General features: G+C 48.5%; 1 protein-coding gene across 7 annotated transcripts in view; it reads right to left on the bottom strand.

Annotated features, from left to right (window-relative positions):
• TMEM108 (transmembrane protein 108) overlaps positions 1-25,843 on the bottom strand; it is a 332,433-nt gene that overhangs the window by 2,259 nt on the left and 304,331 nt on the right. For 5 of the 7 annotated variants that reach the window (XM_074405463.1, XM_003925070.4, XM_010335799.3 and 2 more), the window contains 2 exons: positions 13,663-15,081; positions 4,659-4,813 (listed from right to left, as the gene is read on the bottom strand). In XM_074405463.1, the coding sequence (XP_074261564.1) occupies positions 4,659-4,813; positions 13,663-15,081 (1,574 nt within the window). The remainder of the gene's footprint in view (positions 1-4,658; positions 4,814-13,662; positions 15,082-25,843) is intronic. The other 2 variants (XM_010335802.2, XM_010335804.3) reach the window with 1 other exon arrangement.

Genomic DNA, 25,843 nt, shown 5'->3' with positions numbered 1-25,843 from the left:
CATGCATCACACACATACAGTGCATGGCTCACTGAACTAGTAGTGAAACTTGGTCCACATGGACCCCAGACTATACTTCCTGCCTTTCTCACTGACTTCTGGGAAACTCTGCTTCTCCTTCCTGAATATACATAGATTTACTCACCCCTTTCCCTTCCTGCTACCCACGTATCAGGATCTAACAGGCCTGCCAAGAGGCTTCAAGGGTCAATTCCTTCCCTATTCTCAGGCCTTCCAGACTCTGGTCAGAATCAATGCCCCATTTCTTATAGCACTAGCAATGCTGAGCTGAATGGATCTGCATCTCTGTGTGACTGCACAATACATGATAAAGGAAAATTTCAGTCTGTATGTTCAACTGCAGGAGCAGAAAGGCCTAGAAATAGGCAATCCACTGCCCAGAAGGTAATCTGTATGGGTTTGGCAGGGTTTTGGTTTCAGCTACTAAGGACAGCAAACATTTATGGGTCACTAAGTGGCTGTGCTTGGATTTGGGCCTGGTACTAATTTAGAGAAAGGAAAAAAGAAAGTCATAGCTTGTTCCAATTAAAACAGCTAATGACTCAGAACCTTCAAGCCATTTCAGGGCAAAGACTCAACTATAGGCCTACGTATACTGGCTCATGCCAGATTTGGTTAGAAATATCTTAAGTAGCCACAATTAATTCTCTTAAGTTGATTATTTTTTATTTTTTTGCTTTTTGCTTTTATTCCTCATTTCTGATCATTTTGCAAAGCAATTAAGTTTATTTTTAAACAAAACATGCGTAATAGATACGTCCTGAGGAGTACTTACTGCTCTACGAATCCTAAGGGAAGAAATGGCATTGTTGATCGAATGTCTCTTCAGAAGACAAGAACTGCCTTTAGTGTCTGGGATTAGTTGAACACTTATCTAAATGTGGACATGGGGCCAGCTGTCTAAGAAAAATAGTGGAGCACCTGAGAGAGACCAAAATCCTTTTCCTGCACTGTGCTTTTGGGTTCAACTGCGGAGGCTGGATCAGGCTTGTCATTTTATAGCTTTCACAAAGCAAGTATCCACCAAAGGCAAAACCATGTGGGTATACTTTGCTGCATAAAAAAAAGAGAGAGTTATTTAGGAAACGACCAAGGCAAAGGAGAAGAAAAAGGAGGAGGAGGAGATGGGGAGGGAGAAAAGAAGGAACGGGATAAAGCAGGGAGGAGGGGGAGGAGGGGGACGGAGAGAGAAAAAAGAGTGGACGTTTCCAAGCACCTTTTGGGCATCACAGTTTTGCCTGTACAGCCCTAGACCTGTGTGTTGCTGCTGCATCGACACAGAAGGTGGAGCACGGCACGCGCGCGCACGTGCACCCAGCTGGCTTCATCCTGGTCCCAGCCTGCCTGCCTTTGCCCTCAAATAGTGTGAGCCTGGAGAGCTGGAACAGATTGTAATATTACTCTAGATAAAGCAGAATGAGAGGAACTGCTTGCTGGGAGGGAAACAGCAAAATCCAGTTCGCTCTGAAGCCAAGCGGAGCTTTGTGCTTGCAGGTCCTGGTCTAGAGATCATGATTGGCGGGGCAGCCCTTTCCACCAGAAACTCTGGCTTGTGTTGGATGGCGGCCCTCGTGCTCTGTGCCAAGTGACTAACTGGGATGTTCTAAAAGCAAGGGCATTTTCTAGAGTGCGTTCATGTGTATTGTCCTTTGGCTTTGGTTTTCATTGACCACTTTGCAAAGAGAATATGAGAAATTTAGGGTTCAGGGGTTCACAGCCCATCCCTAAAGTAGGACCAGCCCTGTTGTCAAGTTACACATTTTTCCCCACTTACTATAGCAGATCTCAGGAACGCTTTTTCCATGCAAAATGTGCACAGGCCACACTAAAGGTCATTGCTGCAAAGAAGCTGGCCCCTTGTTTGTCCTCTGGTGAATAATTTCTCTTGGGCATTTACTGTGTGTTAGGCTCTGGCTGGGTGACGGGTAAACTGTGGTGAACAACATTTATAGTTCATTCACTTGATAAACATTTCCTAAGAACCTACCACGTGCCAGGCACTGCTCTAGGTGCTGGGACTAGAGCAGTGAGCACAACAAACATGCTTCTGCCTCAGGCAGCAGGAGAGGCAGACCATACACCAATCAGCAGAGAGAGGAGGACGCAATGTCAAGCAGTAAGAAGTGCTCTGAGGACAAATAAAGCAAGGAAGAGGAAACAGAACGCGGTGGGGGATCTAAGTAATTTAGAGCGGTGCGGGAGGGAGGGCCTCCCAGAGGAGGTGGCATTTGAACAGAGACCTGAAGGAAATGAGGGATCAGTAAAATTTTCTGACAGACTGTCTTTTCTGACAGACAGGAAGTAGGGTATACAAGAAGGAAGCGCAGCTGGCAGTACCATCTATGTAAAGAGAAGCTGCAGGAGGGGAAATCAAGGGCTCAATCTTGGGTGTGTGAAGTTTGAGTGCCTATTAGACACGTGCAGCAGCAGGGAGCTGTGTATGTGAGTCTGGGGTCAGGGGAGACGTCAAGGCTACAGGTAGACATTTATACTCTATAGTGCAGAGATGGTATTTAAGTCATGGGATTCAGCAGAAAGGGAAGAGAACTGGCAGGTCATGGCGGCTCAGGCCTGTAATCCCAGCACTTTGGGAGGCTGAGGCGGGTGGGTCACTTGAGGTCAGGAGTTCAAGACCAGCCTGACCAACATGGTGAAACCCCATCTTTACTAAGAATACAAAAATTAGCCGGATGTGGTGGCGTGTGCTTGTAGTCCCAGCTGCTTAGGAGTCTGAGGCAGGAGGATCACTTGAACCTGGGAGGTGGAGGTTGTAGTGAGCCAAGATCATGCCACTGCACTCCAGCCTGGGTGACAGAGTGAGATTTCATCTCAAAAAAAGAAAAAAAGAGAAGAGAGGTAGTGGCAGGATCGAGATACCGAGATGGGGCACTCCAGTGAACAGAGGCTGGAGAAAGGACAAGGAATCGGGAACGGGAGCTGGGGAGAGCCTGAGAGGGCAGGGCCTCTGCTGCCATGTGACGGCCAGTGCCGCTGCAGATGGAGTAGGATGAGCGCTCGGAATCGGCTCCTGGGTTTAGCAATGTGGAAGCAACTGGTTACTCAGGTGAGGGAGAGAGGCACTAAGCTAGTATCAGACCAGTGGCGCATGTATCACAGCTCTAAAAAGTGTCACAATGAAAAGGCATAGGGAGCTGAGACCATGTGACAGGAGAGCTGAACCCAGCCTGGCAGGTTAAGGAAGACCTCGCTGAGGAACTGACATTTGGACTGGGCCCTGAAGGATGAGTTGGAGTCACTAAGGTGAGCAAGAGAAGGGGCTGCTGGGGAGACTGCAGACGGTGCAGGAGAGGTGTCAGCTCATGCACACACCTGGAGTGGGTGTGATGTATTTGGTGCTGGGAAGGAACAAAATGAATTCCCGTGTGGCTAGAGCTTAGCGGAAGAGGGGAAGAGGGGTATGATGTGAGGCTGGAAAGTTGGGCTGGGTTAGGTCTACCTTGGAGACTCTGAACTTTAACTTGAGAGAAATGGGAAGGTTTTAAGCATGGGAGCAATGTGACCACAATTATGTTTACAAAAGCTCACCCTGGAGAATGGACCTACATGGGAAGGTGGGGGCTGTAGCTCTGCAAGAACTCTTCTCAGCTCTCACTGCCTTACTCAGATGTCTGTTATCTTTTTCCAGGGCCATCTCGATCACATCCTAGTTGAGCTACCTATTTTTACTCTGTCTTTCTGTGTCATTCCATCCATTTACTCATCCATCAAGTCATTCTTATGACTTTTCTTTTTTCTTTTCCTTATCCATTCACTGATCATAGACAGGGTGTTTTCACCAGGCCGTTGGCATAACCCTTCTAAAACTGGGTCACCCAAAGATCAAAACTTTTCAGTGATTCTCTGCTGCCCCAAACTAGAGTCCCGATGCTGTAATACCCTATTCAAGGCTGTGTCTAATCTGGCCTTTATCCTTCCTTGCTATTCCACGGTGGCCTCTACTCCACCCTCCGTGTGAGAATGGAAAGAGTGTGGATTCTGTGGTTAGAGTCCTGGGTTCAAAGCTCGGCTTTCTCACTGACCAGCCAGGTGTCTTGGGAAAACACCCCCTCACAGTGTTTTCTCTCCTTTCAGATCCAGCACATGTCCCCACCTCTCCCCAGGCTACTTCCTTTGCTGGAATGCCTGCTGAAATCCACCGATCCTTTCTAGCATCTCCACTGGGAAGGCTTTCCTCCCTGGGTTTCCACAGCTCCTTTTCCATGACTCGTCTTGTGCTTCTCCTAACTGGCTTTGCTTTTGGGTGATGCTGGGGTTTGTCCCCCAGCCACATCTCAGAACCTCAGCCCCTTGGGACCAAGCTCTCATCTTCACAGTCCCCTGGGAGTGCTTGGCACAAAACAGGTTCTCACGGAGTATTTGTTCACTTGTTCCCGGAAACCAAAAGTCCCAGGAACAGTGCTTCCAAAATTTAATGTGCAGAAAGCACCTGGCGATTCTTGGTAAAACACAGATCCTGGTTCAGGAGGGGTGGGGCAGAGCCGACAACCTCTTGGGTGTTACTGATGCTGCTGGTCCACAGGCTTAAGGAGCAAGGCACTCAGAAATGAGCAGATGCCGCATGGCTGTCTTTGGGCCTGGTTTCCCTGCAGTGGGGCCAGTACTTCCAAGCTCATTACCTCAGAGGTTTCCAGGGACTGGATCTCCCTGGGCAGCTCCACAGCATGCCTGTTGAAGTAGTCCATGGTGATGGCGTTGTTCCAGTAGCTCAGGTTGTTCTCCGGGTTGGCAGTCTTCTTCTTCCTCTTCATGCAGCACACCGTCAGCAGGACAGCTGTGGAGAGAGTGCAAGTCAGAGAGGAGAGGGAGGCTGCAAGGATGGTGCCTGATCTGAACCACTGGACTGGTGAGGAGAGGTCCCAGCTGGAGCTGGGAACCAGATGATGGAGTCTCACTCCATCACCCAGGCTGGAGTGCAGTGGTGTGATCTCGGTTCACTGCAACCTCCGCCTCCTGGGTTCAAGTGATTCTTCTGCCTCAGCCTCCTGAGTAGCTGGGATTACAGGCACCCACCACCACGTTTGGCTATTTTTGTATTTTTAGTAGAGATGGATGGAGTTTCACCAAGTTGGTTAGGCTGATCTCGAACTCCTGACCTCAAGTGATCCACCAGCCTCGGCCTCCCAAAGTGCTGGGATTACAGGTGTGAGCCACCATGCCCAGTAATCTATGCTCTTAACCAGCTGATTCCCGCCTTAGGCCGACGCAAAAGCCCTCTTGCACAGATGACCTGAATTGGACTCCACATAGCTTGACTGAGCACAGTGTGACATGTGACCCTGTCTGTTCATCCCTGAGACTCGCAGGGCCCAGGAGGAAGAATTATGTCTGGATTTGGCTGATTAACCAGGTGTGAACTGAGTGGCTTGTGAACAGGGAAGGCTTCTGAGGTCAGAGAGGTGGGGGAGGCCTGTTTAGATTCACACAGCAGAAGGGTAGCACAAGGACACGGGTGACAGAGGCCCTCTTGGGGAGAAGCCATGAAGTCAGGCCTGAGTGTATCCTGCCCCAGGTTCATCATCACCAGAGCCTCTGGGGACGAGAGGAGCTGAAACCAAGGGCCACAGCCAACATCCGGGTGGTGCCAACCATGTGCAGGAGAGTCAGGGGCCCAGGCTGAGCTGTCTAGAGAGGCTGGCAGCAGAGGGTGGCAGAGGGCCAGCTTTATCCGCAGCATCCTGGGGGTCTGGCCAATGTCAGGGGTGGGTTTTTGCCGGGGTATGGGGCAGCTACAAAAGCTGGCCTGTGTACAGGGTGAGAACCTCAGAGCCCAGGGCCCTGAGGGCTGCCTGGGGAATTCTTTAGCTTCCTTTCGAGCCGCCAGCCTTGCTGGCCTCTCAGCCTCTGAAAAGGTCTCTGTAGAAGGTTAGGAGATAGGGTAAGTTTCTACTTGATCTGATCTGCTTTGATCAAAAAGACTTCTAATTTGCTTTTCATTCTTCCAGATCCTTTACAAAGAAACCTTTAAAATACAGAGGAGACTTCTGAATGTTTGAGCTAAGAGGGATTTTAGAGATTAGGTGGTACAGAATTTTTCAAATATTGTGAGTCTCTTTTCTTTTTCCCTCTCTTCCTTCCAAAGAACCTTTTCTTCAGATGGTTGAAGAGGAAAGGGGCAAGGAGGGGGCGGTGGTGCTCAGCTTGAAACTTCCTAATTTAAGCCACCTCCTTCTTCTAGAGGAGACACTGTGGCCTAACGTGCTGGCCAACTTGCCACACGTCACAGGTGTGTGAGTGGCAGAGCTGGGACAAGACCCCAGATCTCCTCTCCCCTTCTCTGGTGTCTCTATTCTTCATTGTCACTACCTTTAACTCTGCTCCTGCAGCTGGGATGGTGAAATACCTGGGGGAATTCTAGCTGCTGTGACAGAAGCCATAAAGAGGGAACCATCTGGGAGGTGGGCAAAGTGCTGTTTCCTCAGCTCCAGCTCAGTTCTGGTAGAATTAGAGCTGGAAGGAGGGGAGCAATTGACAGGGACATTTCCTATGTTGGGACAAACAGAACAACTCTTCTATTATGCCCTATCATTACCCCACAAAACATTGCCATAGACACAAAACACAGGCTGATGGGGGAAAATGTATCTGTGAGTCAGATTTGTATAGTCTGCATACTTCTCTAAGGTAAAAAGATATTTGTGCCTCTAACTATTGAGTAGTTACATGCAAACAGAATCAAGGCCCATCTTAAGCCTAGTCAATATGGCAAGAGGGACATAGAAGTTAGAATTTACGTGATAATGTATTGCTTGCATGACTTAAGTTACTTAACTTCTCCCAGCCTCAGCTTCCTTGGGAAGATTAAATGTAGTCAGACATCTGCCGGCATTTCAAATCGTCCCTGGCCCACAGTAGATGCTGAACCAAATCAGCCCCTTCCCCCAGCCTACATTCTTATTCTACAAGGTGGGGCATGGAAACCTAGAGAGGCGAACATGCTGCTAACCTGGGCTGGTAGAGGTTGCAGAGTCCAAATTTTCTAACCCCCACCTCAGTGCTCTAACAGCCCATGTTTTTAAAATGCCAGATGCAGAGATCCTGCACTGTGGGAAGGGCCTGGGAGTCAGAAAGTTCTGCCACACGCTTTCTTCCCCTCGCATGTTTGTGCTCCTGGCCTGATTATATTTCTCTGTGCACAGTTTCCAGTGCTTCTCAAACACCATTTCATTCGCTTACTGGAAGCCAGCCTGGCTACAGAAAGACCTAGGTTCAAGTTGTGACTCTGCCACGTATTCCATCTGGAAAGTCACTTCATCTCTCTGATTAAAATGGACTTCATAGGCTTGTAATGAGAATTAAAGAGACCATAGATGCAAAATGCCAAACACGATGTCTGAAATGCAGTGGATGCTTAATTAATGAGAGTTCTCGTCTTGTTCTCCCAACATCCTCTACAAAAGAGACCTAGAAAGAAAAACTGTTACATGACTCTTCGGTGATTCAGGCCAAAGCTCCCCCTAGGGGTTGGAACACTCATTATTTCAGTGGTCTCGCCTTTCATCCAAGAATGAAAAGTACAAGTCAGACTTACAGGGTCTCTACTATATTCCCAGCACGGATCCAGACACTTTAAAGCTTATTTAGACCACATGATAACTGCCTGAGGAAGGCATGTTACTCTTCCCATTTTCAGAACAGGTAATTGAAGGTCATAGAAGCTAATAGCATTGATCTTGATCACCCAACCTGCAATGTAAAGCCAGGTCTTGATGATCTTCAAGTTGATATCCACTGTCCTATACTGTCCTGAACACTGGAGGGTATAGAGATGACATATGCAAAAGTGTTTTGTAAACTATGCAGCTCTCTGCAAACACAAGGTATTGGCTGTTCCCTTTTTCATTTAGTTGAAAAGTTTCAACTGCTCGGTTTCTCCTGAGGCGGTAGCCACCAAGACTCTGGAGGAGGTTATGGAGTCCCAATTTCCTTGAGTTTTTAAACAGAGCTCAGAATTAAGCTCTCTTGGCTTCCCAGAAATGTCACTGGGGAGTCATCCATGGCTTGTCAGATGTGTGACAGGGAGAAGAGGGGTCATTGATTTTAAGATGGAGCCCTTAGTACTGTGTTCACATTTGTGGAAGGGGCAGGCTTTCAGGTGATAGGACCTGCTGTGTGATGAGAAATGGAAATGAAACCCTGCAGGTCCCCTGAGGATTCAACCTTTTCAAACACCTATTGAATTGTTCTTTCCCTGGCCTGTTTGAGCAGGCAGTGCAAATCCTATCAACAGTGAGATGAATAATCATCATTGTTCGATCACTGCCATTTACTGAGTACCTTCTCCATGGCAGACACTAAGATAAGACCTAACATGCATCATCTCTGATTTTACAAGTCTTTGAGGTTTCAGCCATGAAAATGCCCTGGTCAGCTGTGATTGGCCATGACAGGGGTACTAGTGCAGGCCTGTTCCTGCTGGACATGGAACCCCTCTAATGGCTCAAGGACTTCCACTGGCTGGCAGAAACTTTCTCAGAACAGTACTGCAGTCTAAGACTCTTCCTACTGAATCCTCTTTCCTTCTCCTTCTCCTTCTCCTTTCATGGGGGTCAGGCCTGCACTGAAGTCAGGCTCCCTCAGCCTACTTCGATTCCTTCCTGAACATTTTACAGGTGTTTCCACCAATAATTCTCTTATATGCCTAATCCCATCTTGGTGCCTACATCTTAAAGGAACTAACACAGTGGACAGGAGTCCCATTTTGCAAACAGGAAGACATTGGATAAATGGTTAAGTCACTTGCGTAAGTCCTACAGCCAACAAATGTCAAGAGCTGGGGTTTGTACAGGTATGTTTGATTCCACAAGCCAAGTCTTAAAAGCACACCAGGCTTCCTCTCTAGTGATCTGTACAGGCTTAACGGTGAGGACAAGGGGTGATGACACATTTCAGTTTGGGCCCTTTGTTTTGTAAATGAGAAGCCAGAGACCAGTGAAGGAAAGGATTCACCCAGGGGTGCCAGTGTAAGGGGTGCATCTGGGCTGTGCACAGCCATTTCCCTCCTTTGGAGGCTGAGGGATGAGGTTGCAGGGTATGGAGGGAGGCCAGGCTTGGGGGCGCAGTTCCCACAGAGGTGCTGACTGGGATGCACAGGGAAGAGCTGTCAGAGTGTGGGTCTAATGCTGGAATGACCGGGGGACATCCCCTGGAAACTCCTGCCTTGCCCTGAGGCTCTCCCATCCCTGTTTGATCCGTACACTCCAAGGAGACACATTTCCCAGCCATAATGCCTTCTGGTCCCAATCTCTTCTGTTGTTTTCATGGGCAAGAGTCATTCTCACCTGGATTTTCTCTTTTTTGGGGGGATAGAGTCTTGCTCTGTCACCAGGCTGGAGTGCAGTGGTGCGATCTCAGCTCACTGCAGCCTCTGCCTCCCAGGTTCAAGTGATTCTCCTGCCTCAACCTCCCAAGTAGCTGAGACTACAGGCATGTGCCACCATGCCCAGCTAATTTTTGTATTTTTAGTAGAGACAGGGTTTTACTATGTTGGCCAGGATGGTCGCCATCTGTTGACCTTGTGATCCACCTGCCTCAGCCTCCCAAAGTGCTGGGATTACAGGTGTGCGTCACCATGCCCAGCCTAGGTTTTCTTATATAATAATTATAGACTCATTCAGGGCATGCGAGCGAGAAGACACACATATATTCAGGTCTAATATTCACTGAACAACCACTGGGCACAATGATGTGTGATCTCTTTGAATGACACACTAATGATCCAGTGTCTGGAAGGAGGCCAGACTGCTCTGGGCCCAGGTGCAGAGGGTGCCCTCAAGTGTCTAGCGTCAGAGAGAGGGGCTATTCCACTTTGCCCAGGCTGAACTTGAGTTGGTGATGACAAACATCTGCGGCTAGTCTTTTTTTCAGCCTCCAAACAAACAGTCCTGTCTTCTTGCAGAGGGGATGGGTGAAGAGAGTCTCAAAAATGGACATCACATGTGACAGACAGGCAAAGGAGCCTGCCAGAGCCACAAAACTAGAGAATTCTAGACACACGTAAAGACTGGAAAATTAGAAAGCTGTCTCTACTGTAGCTACTTCTCAGATATGACCGACCATTATTAAGACTTTATTGGCTAACAGTGCTACATTTTTTCATGCTCATGAAAACCCAGAGCCTTGACGATGGTGAGCACGGACCAATTCAGTGCCAGGCCTGGAGGCTTCTAGCTAAGGTGGTGGGCTCTGTGCGTCCTGATGGTGGCAGCAGAGACCAGCTCAGGAGCCAGCTGGCTCCTCTGCCCTAGCCCAGTATGGCTTGGATCCAATCAATTTCAGTTCTCAGCACTTCTGAAAATGTGTGTGGCTGAGAGCGTCTGGCAGGGCTCAGGAGAGGAAAAGCATTTCTCAGCCCCGGGACACATATATCCTTCCAGCCACTGGTTGCAGCTTGTGATCTGGGAGGGCAGGTGAACTGACACCCTCCCTCCTTGGTCAGGCCTGGGATCTGCCTTGCTCATCCCCTACTTGCACTAGGAGCAGAGGGTCACCCCTGCCCAGCACCCATCTGAGCTCTGACTTTGGTGGCTTCAGAGAGAAGTAGGGCAGAGGCCAGTGCTGGTATGAAAAGCCAGATGAGAAGAAACTGATGCATGCACTTTGCTACTGACTCAGAGTGCCTGAAATATCTGGCAAACTGGCAAAAGATGAAACCCTTCTTTGAGGTCTGTAGAGTAGCTTTAGGATAAATGAAGCCACTGAGAAGGTCCAAAACCAGTGGCCCTTAGACCTGGAAGAGGTCTGCTTTTCCTGATAACTAGAGTGGTGCTGGGCTATGACAACAGCCCAAATAGATGAGGATATTTCCTGAGAGCACAGGGTTCTGAAGCTGGACGAATATTATTCCACCTTACTGTCCCTCTCGTTGGAGCCTTCACAGGGTTAACGATGGTCCCATAGGAGCTGGGGCCATGACTCAGGACAGGGAGCTGAGGTGGAGGCAGTCAGGGCCCAGGCAAGAGCCTCCTTGTGTATAGTGGAAATGCAAGACAGGCATCAAAGGAAGGTGGGGTCTGAGGTTCCCAAGGGGCTACTAGAAGCCACTTTTATTAAAAGTTTGTATCTTTCTTTAGAAGGTACTATGTTCCATCTCCAGCACCTGAAGGCTCCTTTCAGGATGCCAGAAGAATCCTCAAGGGACAGTTCCAGGCTGTGTTCTTGCTTCTGTCTTGGCTGACATTTTCATGCATGGTTTAGGCAGCCCATGGGCTTTCCAGCTTTGCAGCAAGATCTGATCTAATTTCAACCTTATACATAACAGAAGGGCTGGGGGGGAAGTAGGAGTCCTTTTAGAATTGCAAAACCCAGGTGGGCGTAGCCTGTGGGGTGCAGGCTATCCAGCTCAGACAAAGAGGGAGGCCCACATCTCAGATGCCCTAGCGCTTGGTGCAGTGTCTGGCACACAGTGGGCACACAGGAAATCCTGCACTGAACCAAACACATTTTGTACTACTAGGCTGACTGTGTGTGTGCTTGGGACCCCGGATCAATCACTTCACCTAATGATTACTCCCCACCTGTAAGGAGTGGAGCATGGCTTGAGTCCTGAGCTGCCTGTGTGTTGGGCAGTGTGTTTGCTTATTTCTGCTTTCATTTCTCTGGAATGATAAATAAATAATGGAATGCACTTTAATAACGTAGTGCACGCAGCACATGTATCTAGAGAATTCTAGACACACGTAAAGACTGGAAAATTAGAAAGCTGTCTCTACTGTAGCTACTTCTCAGATATGACCAACCATTATTAAGACTTTATTGGCTAATAGTGCTACATTTTTTCATGACCATTCTTCTGTTTTAGAAGTGGGCAACCACTTCTAAAGTGTGTGTTTCCATGAGATACCAGAAAGCTGTTTTCATTAAGAATGAAATATGCAACTTGCAAACACTTTTCTTGAATTGGGTCCTTCAGTAGAAGCAGGTCGCCCAGCCCTGACATGGAAATTTACTGTGCTTATCAACCTGAAGGAGACAGAAAGCTGGGAGAGGTGGCTCCTGAAGAGAATCTAGACTCCAGATTTAAAAAGATCCTGTCACACAAGGCCAAGTGGATATAATGGTTCACATTAAAGGCATAAACCTCCTGCACGAATCACCCAGGGTTGGGGGAAAGCCTTCAGGGCTTTGTTCCTCTTGAGATCAGGGCAAGCCTAGGTACGACTTGAACCCAATACAACCAGTAGAGCTGAGGCCAGTGGGGGTTGCCTGAGTGCTACTAAAGAAAGTGTAGCTCCCCAGAATCAGCTCCCTCTGCCGTAGCCAGACACAGGTGGAACACTGTGCTTCCTTTTGGGAGACAAAGTAGAAGCCATCCAGAGGGGGCAGATGGGAGACAGGCCCAGGCAATGCAGCCTTACAAACATGACTTGAAGGATGGGGATGAGCAGCTTGGATGAAAAGAAGGCTGCCTTTCAGAGCTATTTCAAATGTTTCAGGGATTGCTAGACAAACTAGAGTTGTATGGCTTCAGATGGCATGGCTTAGGACCACAGAATAGGAATCACAGGCAGGCAAACTTCAGGCTCCCAGGGGAGTTGGGCAACAATCTGGAGGGGCTGAGGAGAATGGGCTGTCCAGGGAGCGGGGATATGAGGGCGGGGCAGTGTGGTCATCCCTGGAAAGGGCCCAGAAGTGGCAGATGGTAACCATTTGGGTTGAGGTGTGGCTGAGGATTCCTGAAAGGCTGTCAGAGAAACTAAGAATCAAAGCTCAAGTCCATGAGGGAAGGCATCATGAAATCCCTAAAGTTCTGAGAGGTTGTATCAGGTTCTTTATGGAGACAACAGAGAGAATTCTTGATTCACGGAGTGTCAGGCAGCAGCAAGGAGGGGCTGGTGGCCTTGGGAGGGCAAAAAACAAGGACAAGGTCCGCACTGCATCCCGCTCACATCACCTATGAACAAATAAGGTGGGGTGGGAGTGGAGAGTTGCTAGAATTTACGTAACTCTCAAGCCTTAATTTAGCTGCAAGAATTAGGTTTTTGCCAAGGCTACAGAACTTCCCACCAGATGAAAGTTTTACCTCTTTTTCTTTCTTAGGAGAAGAGAGACAGAAGGAGAGAAGAGAGACGAGAGGAGAGAAAACACGAGAAAGAGGATGGAGGTGAAGGTGAGGGGCTTGCTAGCTGGAGGCTGTACATTTTGAAGCATCAGCATTCATCTATGGTGTCGTGGTGCCAGGTCGCTAGAGGCATTGGCAGGCTACCTTGAGGCAGAGTGGTGTCATGACAAGGGCACTGGGCTGGAAGACAGCTGCTATAAGCTCTCAGCCCAGCCCCGCCTCTCACTAATTCTAGGATCCTGGGTGAGTCATGTCGTTGCTTGCTAGCTTGGCGTTTTGTTTCTGCAAAATGCAGGGTTGGATTAGACTGCCTGTAAGGTCCTCTCCCAGCTCCTGGGGGTTGTGGCTTTATGACCAGTGGGCATTCAAGCCATGGCCTGGCAGAGCTGAGGACTAGGGTCAGGGATAACCGGTGATTCCTGTCCTGCCGCCTAGTTTCCTGAGATTCTGGGGATTTTTGTAACCCATTTGGCAGGGATGCCCAAATCAGGGACAAAGGAATGCTGGGGATGAGTCAGTGATGTGGTGGAGGGACAGGCTGGGTAGGCGAGGGCGGCACTTACAGCAGGAGGAGATGGGCACGCTGATGGCCAGGATCACCCAGGCGATATCCATCTTGCTCAGGCAGATGGTGGCTCTGTGCTGGGGTTTGTCCCCTTCGGCCACGTGAGAGATGTTCCCTGCAGTCCCAGGCTTCCAGGTCCCGGCAGGAACCAGGCGGTTGAGGAAGTTGCCTGTGGCTGTGGATACCACTGTGGAGAGAGGACTGGGCACCCTGTCGGTCATGGTGTAGGTGGCTGCAGTCTCCTCCTTGGCTCCAGAAATAGTGCTTTCTGAGACCCTGGGGAGATGGGTTGGAGCCTGCGTGGTTGTGGATGCTCCCTGAGGAATCCCCTGGGAAGGGGCTGAGACACTGGCATTGAAGGCAGTTGGGGTGGGCCCCGTGGCGGCCGTGAAGACCCCAGAGCTGGCAGATGGAGGTCTGTTGGTGCCAGGGGTGACAGTAAGCCAAGAGTCACTATGGCTGGGGCCGTCCTGCGGGTCACCGCGGTGGGGGCGCTGAGAAGGCACTGGGGCAGGTTGTGGACTGGCAGGGGCACCTGAGGCTGCTGTGGCATCTGGCGTCCCTCCTTGGCTGGTGAAGGTAGAACCACCTCCCTGGGCCGCTCTGCGAAGGCCTGGCTTGTCCTCTGCAGGCCCCAGGGAGGTGGTGGGAGGTGCCCACGAGGTACTGCTGGGCGCTGTGGTGGCAGCCACTGTCGGGGGCTGTGGTGAAGAGGAGTAGCCCCAGAGCGGGGTCCTGGGGGTGAGGGCAGAGGGGTCCAGCTCCACAGACCCAGTGAAGTTGCCCTTGTAGATCTGGAAGATTTTCCCCAGGGGCCGCTTCTGCCCTAGAGGTGTGGAGCTTGGGTTTCGTCCTCGCTGTCCTTCCTTACTCCTGGAGTGGCCACCAGGTGCAGGTGGGACAGGGCGTGATGAATTACCAGCTCCTTTTCGGGAGGAGCCTGGGGGCCTGGGGGGCCTGGGGGGCCTGCGTGTGGTAGCGCGGGGGGGCGCTGTGGTGGGGCGGCCGGTGGCCCCCGGTGGCTTTGTCAGCAGGATGGTGGGAGTAGCCTGCCTGGGGGGGCGGCCCTCTGAGTGGGAGGATGTGGTTGCTGTGGCCACTGGAGTGGGCTCTGTGGGTAGGGAGCTTTTAGAATGGGGGTTGGTTACTGTCGCAGCGATGGTGGAGATGGTATGCGTAGGAGGGTGCCCCTCCACACGAGATGTCGGTGTTGCCGTGGGAGCTGAAGCCTTTGAGGGGGGTCCAGGGGGACTGGGGGTCAGTGTCACCACAGAAGTGTGTCTGGTAGAGCTGTGAGGTGCTGTCACCATGGTTCCTGGGGGACTGCCTGAAGGGAGGACCTGAAGGGATTCCCTGGGAGATGGTTCCTGGATGGCCAATGCCAGCGCTTCGGTCAGTGCCAAGATCAGCAGGAAACCTTGAGAGGGAGACAGAGAGAAGGGGTGAAATACTTGGGGAACAGCATACAGCCTGGGCCTTTCTTACCTGTGGCCAGGGACAGTGCTGGGAACTCAGGAAACGTCAGGAGCATTCCTGAGGCCCACTCTAGTGTCCCCACACTGCATCAGAACTGTCTGTGGTGCTAGGGCAGGTATATTTTAGGTAGGTGCTGCCTGGCACCTCCTGGAAAGAGACACCAGCACCAGGGGGACCAGAGCAGCCACGCTGCCAGGCCTGTCCTTTCCCACATGCCTCTCAAACGCCATCAGCCCTCCCCACAAGGGCAACTTCTCAGAACAGGCTGGGGGTGCAGAAGGCTTGTGGCTTCTATATCTGCCTCTTCCTCTGCAGCCAGGAGAGGTCAAGGCCAGCTTGCCTGTGGGAGCCACCACAAGCCAAATGAGGAAGGCCTTGGAGGCAGTGTGGACCAACTCTTATGCCCTTTTCGGAATCGTCCATTTACAAACTACACAAAGGTAAAAACGAACAGACCTCTGTCCCTTCACAACCATTTACCAAACAAGGAGGCTCAACCCTCTCCCTGACCCTGGATAAGTTCGCACATATCCGCAAACAATCCTAAAATAAGACAAAGATGTCTCAGTACCATGGAAGAGTGACAGACAGAAAAGGACCAGGGTCCAGAGAAGGGCAACCAGACCTGGAGCCCATAAAAGCACTTAGCACAGCCTGGAGGAGAAGGTGCCTTCTACAAATGCCAGCTGGTGTCATGGTTGTTATTAACTGCTTTTCCTATGGCATTCATGTGGCTGAACTCTGTGGAAAATTGTCATTGGTAATACCCAGCCTTTTTGAGTAGAAGGAGCTCTTTTGAACATTTTTGAAAGGATTTTGTATGATAATCAGTGTGCATAGTTTCAGTTCATTGAGAAAATGCACAAGGACAAAAAAAAAAACATTTCTAGTTATGTGTGAATTTTATTAATCATAGCAGCATATGCCTATATTTAAACATGGTACCTCATGCAAGCGTGAAATGTAGGAGCCATTCCCTGACAACACATGGATTGGCAAGAGCCTGTCTGTACTGCTGAGGAGCGGCCAAGAGACCTCTGAGGCCTGATTCCGACCTGTTGGCATCTCCTTGTTCACGAATCCCCTTCTTTGTCAGCCTCCAGCCGTTCCTCCAGCCTCTGCCAGGCCCGCCTTGACTATGGAGAGAGATCTCCGTGTCTGATTACTCTCTCCGAGCCTCTTTCCCCCATCAGATTCCAGCAAGACACATGGCCAAAAGAGGAGTCCAGCTGTGATTCCCAGGTGTCTGAGGGAGAAGGCAGGGCCCTGGAGAGATTCTAGGCAACAGAGATGGGGAGGAGATCTCCAGGCATGCCTTTGACACAAGGCGCAGGATCACCATTTGGTGTGTGGTGGAGCCTTGACATGGACCAGTGTCCCTCTCACCCTGCACTTCTAAATTGGTGGGTTGTGGGAGGCTGTGGGGACTTTAGATTGCACTGAGGCTGCAGCACCCTCCAACTCTAGGACCAAAAATTTGCCCTAAACAGTATTTTTTTCTAAACTTTCATTCATGATCTAGACTAGTGGTGCCCAACCTTTCTGGCACCAAGGACAAATTGTCTTCCACTTGGTTTTGTGGAAGACAGTTTTTCCATGGACTGGAGTTGGTGGTGGGGCATGGTTTGGGGCTGAAACTCCTCCACCTCAGATGAGCAGGCATTAGATTCTCATAAGGAGCACACAGCTTAGATCCATCCCTTGCATGTGCAGTTCACAACAGAGTTTGTGCTCCTGGGAGAATCAAATGCTGCCGCTGATCTGACAGGAGGCAGAGCTCTGACGGGAATGCTGTGGCGCTAACGCTGGCTCACCGGCCTCTCGCCTCCTGATGTGCAGCCTGGTTCCTAACTGCTACTGGTCTGCGGCCCAGTGGGTGGGGACCCCTGATCTAGACCACACACCAACAGTACCTTCTGCGTACTCGAGCCAATCCTAAAAGCTGTTTACTGAATACCTGCCCTGACCCAGGCTTTCAATGCTTACCTTAATCCATGACCAGTTGGTGGGACATGAAATTGAGGTTTGGGGAGATTAGGCAACATGTGCAAAGTCCCACAGTAGAAGTATGTGAAACAAGGGCTGCCTTTAAAGTGCATGCTCATCCTGGCCAACCACCATCAGTGATGCACTAGGAGAAAGAGGATGGTATCTTGCATCCCAGAAGAATTAATGTGCTGCCATGCTCTGACCTGTTCAGGGTTATCCTAGCGCCCCTATCCTGCCCATGGCTTAACACCACAGAGACGAGTTATTCCTAGGGCTAGTGGTGATGACCTCCATGTTTTGAGGGACATTCCTTTCAAGCCTCTGTTTAGTTCACAAGTGTTAAGTGGTGTTAAAGACTGACGTGTGCACCCCCAAAATCCCTATTGAAAGGATTGAAGCCCTAACTCCCAGTACCTCCGAATGTGACTATATTTGGAGATAGGGCCTTCAAAGAGGTAATTAAAGTAGAATGAGGCCAATAGAGTGGGCCCTAATTGGATCTGACTGGTATCCTTCTAAGAAGAGGAGATTAGGATACACAGACATCCAGAGCATGTGTGCACAGAGGGATGACCATGTGAGGACACAGCAGCTAGAGGGCGCCATCTCCAAGCCAAGGAAAGAGGTGTCAGGACTCCAACCCTATGGGCACCTTGAGCTTGGACTTCCATCCTCCTCAACTGTGAGGAAATACATTTCTGTTGTTAAGCCACCCAGTCTGTGGTAATGTGTTATGAAAGCCCTAGCAAACTCATATACATGCCTGACGTTGGAGATCCTCTGAAAAAGGAGACAGAGAGAGGGCTTGTGCGCAGGAAGCTTATACTGGAAAGTGATCTGTGGGGTCAGCCATGGGGCTCTGAGACAAATGAAACAGGGAAAACCAATCTGAGGGCAGGTTATGAGCTGATCCAGGTGGGCACCTCAGACTCACTGGGGACATCGGTGGAGCTGAGTAGGCTGCACCTCAAATTGTCTGCCTGAAAGGAACACTCACCCAGAGGCTCTCATGTTCACTGGTCAGGGGCTGCTCTTGGGGTGCTCATCTCGCTTCCTGACTGATACCAGGTTTCCATTGGCTGGCCCAGAGAAGCCCTGGGCCAAGGGGCTGCCAGGTTCTGCCTGCACCCAGCTGGTGTTCGCTGCAACAGCTGGACTTAAAATTAAGGGCCCGGGGAATCTCTGGGGCCAGGCACCAGATGTGTCAGACACAATCAAAGACCAGAGACCGAGGACATAGCAGTCTTTTGGCAGCAATGTCAAATGCAACACAAAGCTTTAGGAGAGACACTGGCTGACCACAGGGACAGGCCCCCGGGTGTGAGATGAGCCACCATGGCCTCTAGAACTTTTACAGCACTCCAGAGGCAGAAAGAGGGGTTAATAGAGACTGGTCTTTAAAACACTCAGAGAAAATAATTCCCCTTACTTTCCTGTCACTGGCACTCCAGGAACTAACATCCTCCTAGCTGGGAAGCCTATGACTGGAATCCTTGGTGCTGTAAGATACACAGCCTAAGTAAATATGTTTGCCCTTGTTGCTGCTGCTGCCTACTTCCCCACCCAGCTTATCAGCATCCCCTGAAGTTACTGTTCTCTCTAGAAGAACCGTAGAGTTACCTCTTAGCCCTTTCTTCTTTGGACTTGAGTACATCTTTGGCACAATGAATGGATACTGCCACCCTGGGTGCCAAGGGCTTTTACCTGGAAGATGATGTTTAGATGTTACAGTGTGAGGGGATCTAGCATTTCACCGAATCCAATCCCCTCGTTTCACAGAGTGGGCAACAACAGGAGGGCAATACATAAACATATATTGCCCAGGCTGGAATGCAATGGCGCGATCTTAGCTCACCGCAACCTTGTCCAAGAATGCATTACTGATTGGGGACTCAGCCTGGACCACAGCCATTATTTCAAAGCAACTTTTCATTTGTATAATAAAAATCCCTACAATGTTGTACTAGCCAAACACCACCTCTAACCTCTACTGTCACCTTCAGTATGGAAATCAGACTACCATTTACCTCTCTTCTTTGGCACAAAAGGTTCACAACTAAATGCTATGCACACTGTCACAATAAACAGCTAAGGCCTTCAACCGGGGGCTTCCCTAACACATGCAAATTTTCATTCAAGGCCCTTTGTGCTGGCCTACACAATCCGGCTCCCCACAATCTGGGGATGCTGCCTCTTTGCATATTATTTGCATGGATTTGCATAATGGACTCTAGAGGCTTTAATTCCAAATATGTAGGAGACACTAAAGCTAAAACCTAGCTTGACATGCTTGAAATGTGGAACTGATTTTTAAAACGTGTCCAAATATGGACAAGTGTTGGGGGGTGGAATCCACATATTGATGGGTGTCCAGACATCACGAGAAGGTCTCCTTCTACTGAAAATTCCAATGCATACATGAGCTCAGGACCCAAGGGAAGGAAAGGCCCCCCTCCTCCTCCTATTTGGTTTGCTGCCTGCAGTCCACATTGGGCATGACATTCGCATCTGGCAAAGGCAACAAGGGAACTGGTGAAAAGGGAAGTGGCTAATATGTACTATACACTGCTCAAAGGGCTAAGCCTGTACTGACACATTTAATCCTCACAGCCATCTGATGAAGCACATAGTATTATTAGCTCCCTGTTGCAATTGAGGAAAAGAAGCACAGAGAGGTACAGGAACTTGCCCATGGTCACACAGCTGGGGAAGAGCAAGTTGCAATTTGTTCCGTGGCAGCTTGGCTGCAGAGTTTACACTCTCAACTACTTTCACGTATTGTTCTGCCCCATCCACCTCCCCAGGGTGCTCTGCCATTCAAAAGCAATGATTCACATCTTTGGAGAACTGATTTTCTATTGTTAGTCTCTTGACTTTTCTTCTGTCTTGGTTTTTTCTCTCTATTCCAGGGCTCTGTGTGACACATTTGGTGTTCTTTTAAAACCCAGTTAATTAACTTCATTTTGCAAGTAACTAGGGGAGCTTGCAGTAGTACAATAATAGGACTGGAAGCCCCTGCTTTACATTTTCTCCTCGTCACCAGTCCTAACATCTCATACATGCCATTGTTTGGTAGAATAAAAATTAAATATAAAAACCTCACAAAATATGTATATATATTACAACAATTATATATACACACACATTTCCTCTTAAAATTGCTTATATTCATAAAAAGTCATATTTGTTACACAGAAAATTCAGAAAAATATAATTTTATCATTTTAAGTTGTTTTTTGGAGATGGAGTTTTATTGCCTAGGCTGGAGTGCAATGGCACGATCTCGGCTCACCGCAACCTCCACCTCCCGGGTTCAAGCGATTCTCCTGCCTCAGCCTCCTGAGTAGCTGGGATTACAAGCATACACCACCATGACTGGCTAATTTTGTATTTTTAGTAGAGACAGGGTTTCTCCATGTTGGTCAGGCTGGTCTTGAACTACCAACCTCAGGTGATCCGACCACCTCAGCCTTCTAAAGTGCTGGTATCACAGGTGTGGGCCACTGCGCCTGGTCAATTTTAAGTTTCTTCTAAGTAAATCTTCCTTCCCCATGAAAGTAGGTCTTCTACTGCAAGATACCCTTTTACCAGAATCACAGCAGTTTGAGTAGTTTTCTGAACGATCCTGGATGCTTGGTGTGATTTTAAATTGTGTCTGCAAGTTCTCTGACCCTCTTCTCACCAAGAGGTAGAGTCTATTTTCTCACCCCTTGAACCTAGGTTGTCCTTTGTGACTGCCTTGATGAATACAATGAGGCACAAGTGACACCCTACATCCCTTCTGAGGCCAGTGACAAAAAGCCCATGCAGCTTTTGCAGGTGTCTCTTGGGGGCTTTGGCCCCCTGTAAGAAGTCCAGCTCCCTCGAGGTGGCCACATGGAGAGACCTTGCAGAGAATGACAGGAATGCCTGAGGAGCCCCAGCTGTCCCAGCCCCAGCCAGGCACTGGACATGAAAGTGAAAAGCCTGCAAGATGACCCTGGCCATTGCTGAACTGCAGTCACCCAAGAGATCCCAAGAGAGCTGCCTAGCCGAGCCCAAGTTCAAGCTAACTTGAACAAAATAAATGATTGTTACTGCTTTAAGCCACTGCTTTTGTTTCTATTATCAATAGATAACTAGAACACTTGGGAATTTAGCTTCTGCAACTGATGTTTCAACAACAAAAGAAAACAGCATCTAAGCACACCAAGTCTATCAGGGAGTTTGTTTTCTGCGTGAGCAATAACATACAACCTTGCCAGGAAATGGGCTTTTCTAATTTCAAGATTATTATGTTTTAACTGGAAGGGATGTTGAGCCTCTGGTATCAGCTCCTCCATTTTACAGAGGAGAAAGCTGAGGCCCAACAAAGTGAAATGATTTATCCTGGCCACATAGCTACACACAGGGTTAGGGAGACAGAGGGAGTCAGGCCAACTCACTGCCTGCCAATCCCATTAATGCTCCAAACTCACACTGTTCTTTTTATTTATTAAAATTCCTTTTCCTTTTTTTTTTTTTTTTTCTGAGACAAGGTCTCACTCTCACCCAAGCTGAAGTGCAGTTGCGTGATCACAGCTCACTGCAGCCCTGACTTCCTGGGTTCAAGTGATCCTTCTACCTCAGCTTCCCAAGTAGCTGGGACTATAGCCACATGCCACTATGCCCAGCTAATTTTTGAAATAGGGTCTTTTCATGTTGCTGGTCTCCAACTCCTGGACTCAAGTAGTCTGCCTGTCTTGGCTTCTCAAAATTTTAGGATTACAGGCATGAGCCACTGCACCTGGCCAGTGTTCTTCTTACACTCACTGTGGTTCCAGTGTTCTAGTATGGTCCATCTCTGAACTTCAATGATTCTTTTTTATCAAAGATCAAATATAAACTTCTAATTCCTTGGAGCATAGTTTCCCTTAACCAAAAATATATATGTATCATTGACTTCAGGGTGAGCTGGATGACCGATCTTAAGAGGCATTCCATGCCTGTGACCTCACTTGATGAAACCAAGGAGTTTTAGGTGGAAATCTTTTCTGCTTCCTTCACTACAAGTTGCTGCATTTCAAATGTTCCCTCCTATAAAATCCTGCTGGGAACATGCCTCAGATAACAAGGCTGAAGGACAGAAAGTTCTGCTCAGAGATAACTGGGACCATTGCCTGGCAGATTTCAGACATCTCTGAGATTACCGATTCAACAGCTAGATTGATGAGGTCCACAACTTGTACTTTGGGAAACGGCTTCCCAGAGTACACTCTCTTGAATACATTCCAGCAAGAAAGCCAAGTAAGACAGGGCCTGTGTGCCCCAGACACCCCTACGGCCTCCAGCCAACATGAATTCACCTTGCGCTGAAGCTCTGAGAGGCTGACAGATTATGGCCTACTAAAAAAAATATGAACAAACACACGTGAACACAAACCCACACAAAGTAAGCACAGGCCCTTTCCTGGGGCCAAGAAACAGGGAAGAATGACACATTTTCAGCTCAAGTCCCCATCATCTCCATGCTCACATATGGTTAAGTCATTTGTCTGAGGTCAAAACGACCACCATGTACCAGTACCAGGATTTAAATCCAGGTTTCTCTGATCCTGACTGCCCAAGAAATTCTGGAAAGTGAGAAATTTTTGATACAGGAAAATGTCCTATATGAATAGAGGAAAGCTTGATGAAGATAATAGTAACAACTGTGATGACCACAACTAAAAAACAAATCTTTCCCCAAATGCAGCAACACTTGGGAGCAACTATTCTAACCATGCTACCTTTGTTTAATCTTCAGCTTTAGCTTTTTTTGTCTTAATCATTTGATTCAACTTGGTACAAACGTTTTTCACCTAGAAGTCCTCTGAGAATTCTTCCTGGGCCTTGAAACTGTTGTTAGGAATCCCTCCTTGTGTGCCTGTAACCTATAAGCTTGTCTCTATTCCAGCTCTCATGTCTCTGAATGGAACTGGACAATGTCTTGTCTGTTTCCCTGTCAGAAGTGGATGCTGCCAGGGCTGGGACCATGTCTGATTCAGTATTATATGCCCATATCTAGCCCAGCACCTAGGCTACAACACATATTTGCTGAAGAAAAAGAAACCTTCCTAAATCACTTATTAGCCATCTGTGCCAGCTGGTGTTTTCTGGAAACGACCACCACAGTTTATTCCAATCCACTGACTTTTCCTAGGTGTGACTTTTGGCTCTCCTGTTGAGAGGTAAAGTCTACGTTCCTTCCCTTAAATCGGTGGGTTTGTGACTGTGGCTGCAGTGATGCTACGTTACTTCTAAGGCCAGTAGCCATAAAAGGTGGTATGGCTACTTCTTGGTTTTCTTGTGGTGCTTACTCTTGGGAGCCAGCTGTCATGCTGCAAGGAAGCCTGAGCAGCCCAGAGAGGGGGCCATGTGGAAGGGAACTAAGCTTCATGGCCTTCAGCCGTAGTCTAACTTCCGGATCACAGCAGTGCAATCCTGTTGGCCATGTGAATGAGCCAGCTTGAAAGCAGATCTTCCAGCCCATCAAGCTGACTCAGACTGAGCCCATGCAGCTGAGTCTGGGGAGAACAGAGAGAAGTGACTCCTCCCCAGCTACAGACTTAAGAGCAAAATGAATGACTGTTATTGATCTAAGCCACTAAGTTTTGGGGTGGTTTGTCAGGTGGCAGCAGTAACTGGAATACCATCCATGTAGAAGTGAAATCAAAGCTCTTTCAGTGACCATTCTGATTTAGATAAGAAGGGCTTTCAAGTGCTGGAGCTCAACAGGCTGATTTTGACTTGGATTTCCTTACTGTCCTCCTTTCCTGGCCAGACTGAGAGAAAGGGAAACATCTCAATGCTGGGCTCTTTCTACAGCATCATGATTTCTCTGATCGACAGCCACATCAGGCTCCCTCAGGGAAGTAAGGAACAAATGCATACTAGGAGGACCATGAAGCTTCCGTGTGTGTGTGTGTGTGTGTGTGTGTGTGCGCGCGTGTGCACACACACACAGTGGGCTGGGTAAACAGGTGGAATAATGCAGGAGGCTGTTATATGGTGTCTGCATATCGAGGACATAGCCATTTCCTTCAAGGAACTAATAGTATAGAAGGAAATAAAATTTGTGGTGACAGGAGCATAAACTCACATACCAAAGGTGTTCTCTCAAAGACTTGCCTCAAATAAACAAAAATGAGAGTCAAATTAGATGGATGAAAAGGTCAACTCAGCCTCTAATAAAATAACATGATCATTAATATTCATGGAACATCTCTCTGACATCAGGGGAAAGAACACAAATGCATCAGTCCAGACTGCCTTGTACTCTCCCATACTAAAAGGAAGCAGCTCATAAAAACTGTTCCCTGCTTTACAGTAGGGAACCTGAGAAACCCAACCTCAGCCAGGTGATCAAGGCCAACATCCACAGTTCTAATGTCACGATGACAATATGTACCCTTGATATGAAAAAGGTGCTTCATAGTTTTCCCCTCCCAAACCCATAATCCCAGTATAGTCGTAAGAAAAACATCAGACAAATCCCAATTGAGGGACAGTCTACCAAATAGGTGACCAGTACTCAAAACTGCCAAGGGCATCAGAAGCAAGGAAGGTCTGAGCAGATGTCATAGCCAAGGGGAGCCTAAGGGGACATGAAGACTAAATGTAATGTGGTATCCCAGATGACATCCTGGGAAAAAATATTAGGCAAAAACAAAGGGAATTTGAACAAAGTGCTGCTTCAGTTAATAAATGCACTACCGTAACATGAGATCTAATCACAGAGGAAAGTGGAAACAAGACGTCTAGGAACGCTGAACTACTGTTGCAACTTTTCTGTATATTTAAAACTATTCTAAATTAAAAAATATATTTTTAAAATGGTGTATGGATGGCAGACAGCAGGGACAGTGAAGGCTACCCCATGGGGTGGGTTCTAAAAGGGGACATAACTGAAGGGAGGCTCGTAGGCAACTTTCCCAGCACCCTGGCATGAGATCATGCACTCCCAGATCTGGGCATGCAGGTGGTGGAGTAGGGGTGGGTGCTGAGACTCTCCCTGCCTTAATGCCAGCTTCTGGATCCTCAGATCTCTTTTAGCCTAGTTGACAGATTCTAATGGAATATATCCACTGATGTGCTTTGGAGCCCACTTAGAGAGAGAAGGCAAAATTCTAAGATTTTGCTGTATCTGTCTGTATTTCATGATTCTTAATTTTTAAACATTCTAATTCAAAGGATGGAGTTAGGTGAAATGGTCAGGGAGACAACAACCAGAACATACAGTTTTTAACCTGTTCAAATTCTAACTGCAGAATCAGGGTAAACGCCACCCACGGTAAAAGCTGTAATATCAACAGCTACTACTTTCTTGACCAAGCAAGCTGAATGAAAATCAAACCTTATTCATCAATGCCATGGGGCTAGATCACCCTGTTGCTTAAATGTGGAAGTTACATAAGGTGCTGGACATGGAATACATTCATTCTTGTTCAGAATTTCTGCCCATACTCCGTTCCTGCTAGGTGATGATGTATTCATTTCCAGAACCCAATTTGACTGTCAACTCATCTTGGCAAAGTCAGGGTCCCTCAGGTCTCCAGGTAGAAATGGTGGCTCCCTGCCCAGTGCTCCCAGACACTCTGTTCCTGTTCCTATTGTGACTCTTCTCTGCAAAGATACCTTCAGTAGAGGATGTAGTGAGAAGGCCATAGGCTTGGCGTCAGTGGGATTTGGGTTCAATCTTGGCTTTGTAACTTTCT

The sequence above is a fragment of the Saimiri boliviensis genome, chromosome 9 (assembly GCF_048565385.1).
Source record: "Saimiri boliviensis isolate mSaiBol1 chromosome 9, mSaiBol1.pri, whole genome shotgun sequence".
NCBI classification, from domain to species: Eukaryota; Metazoa; Chordata; class Mammalia; order Primates; family Cebidae; genus Saimiri; species Saimiri boliviensis.
This window is presented reverse-complemented; position numbering and strand designations above follow the sequence as displayed.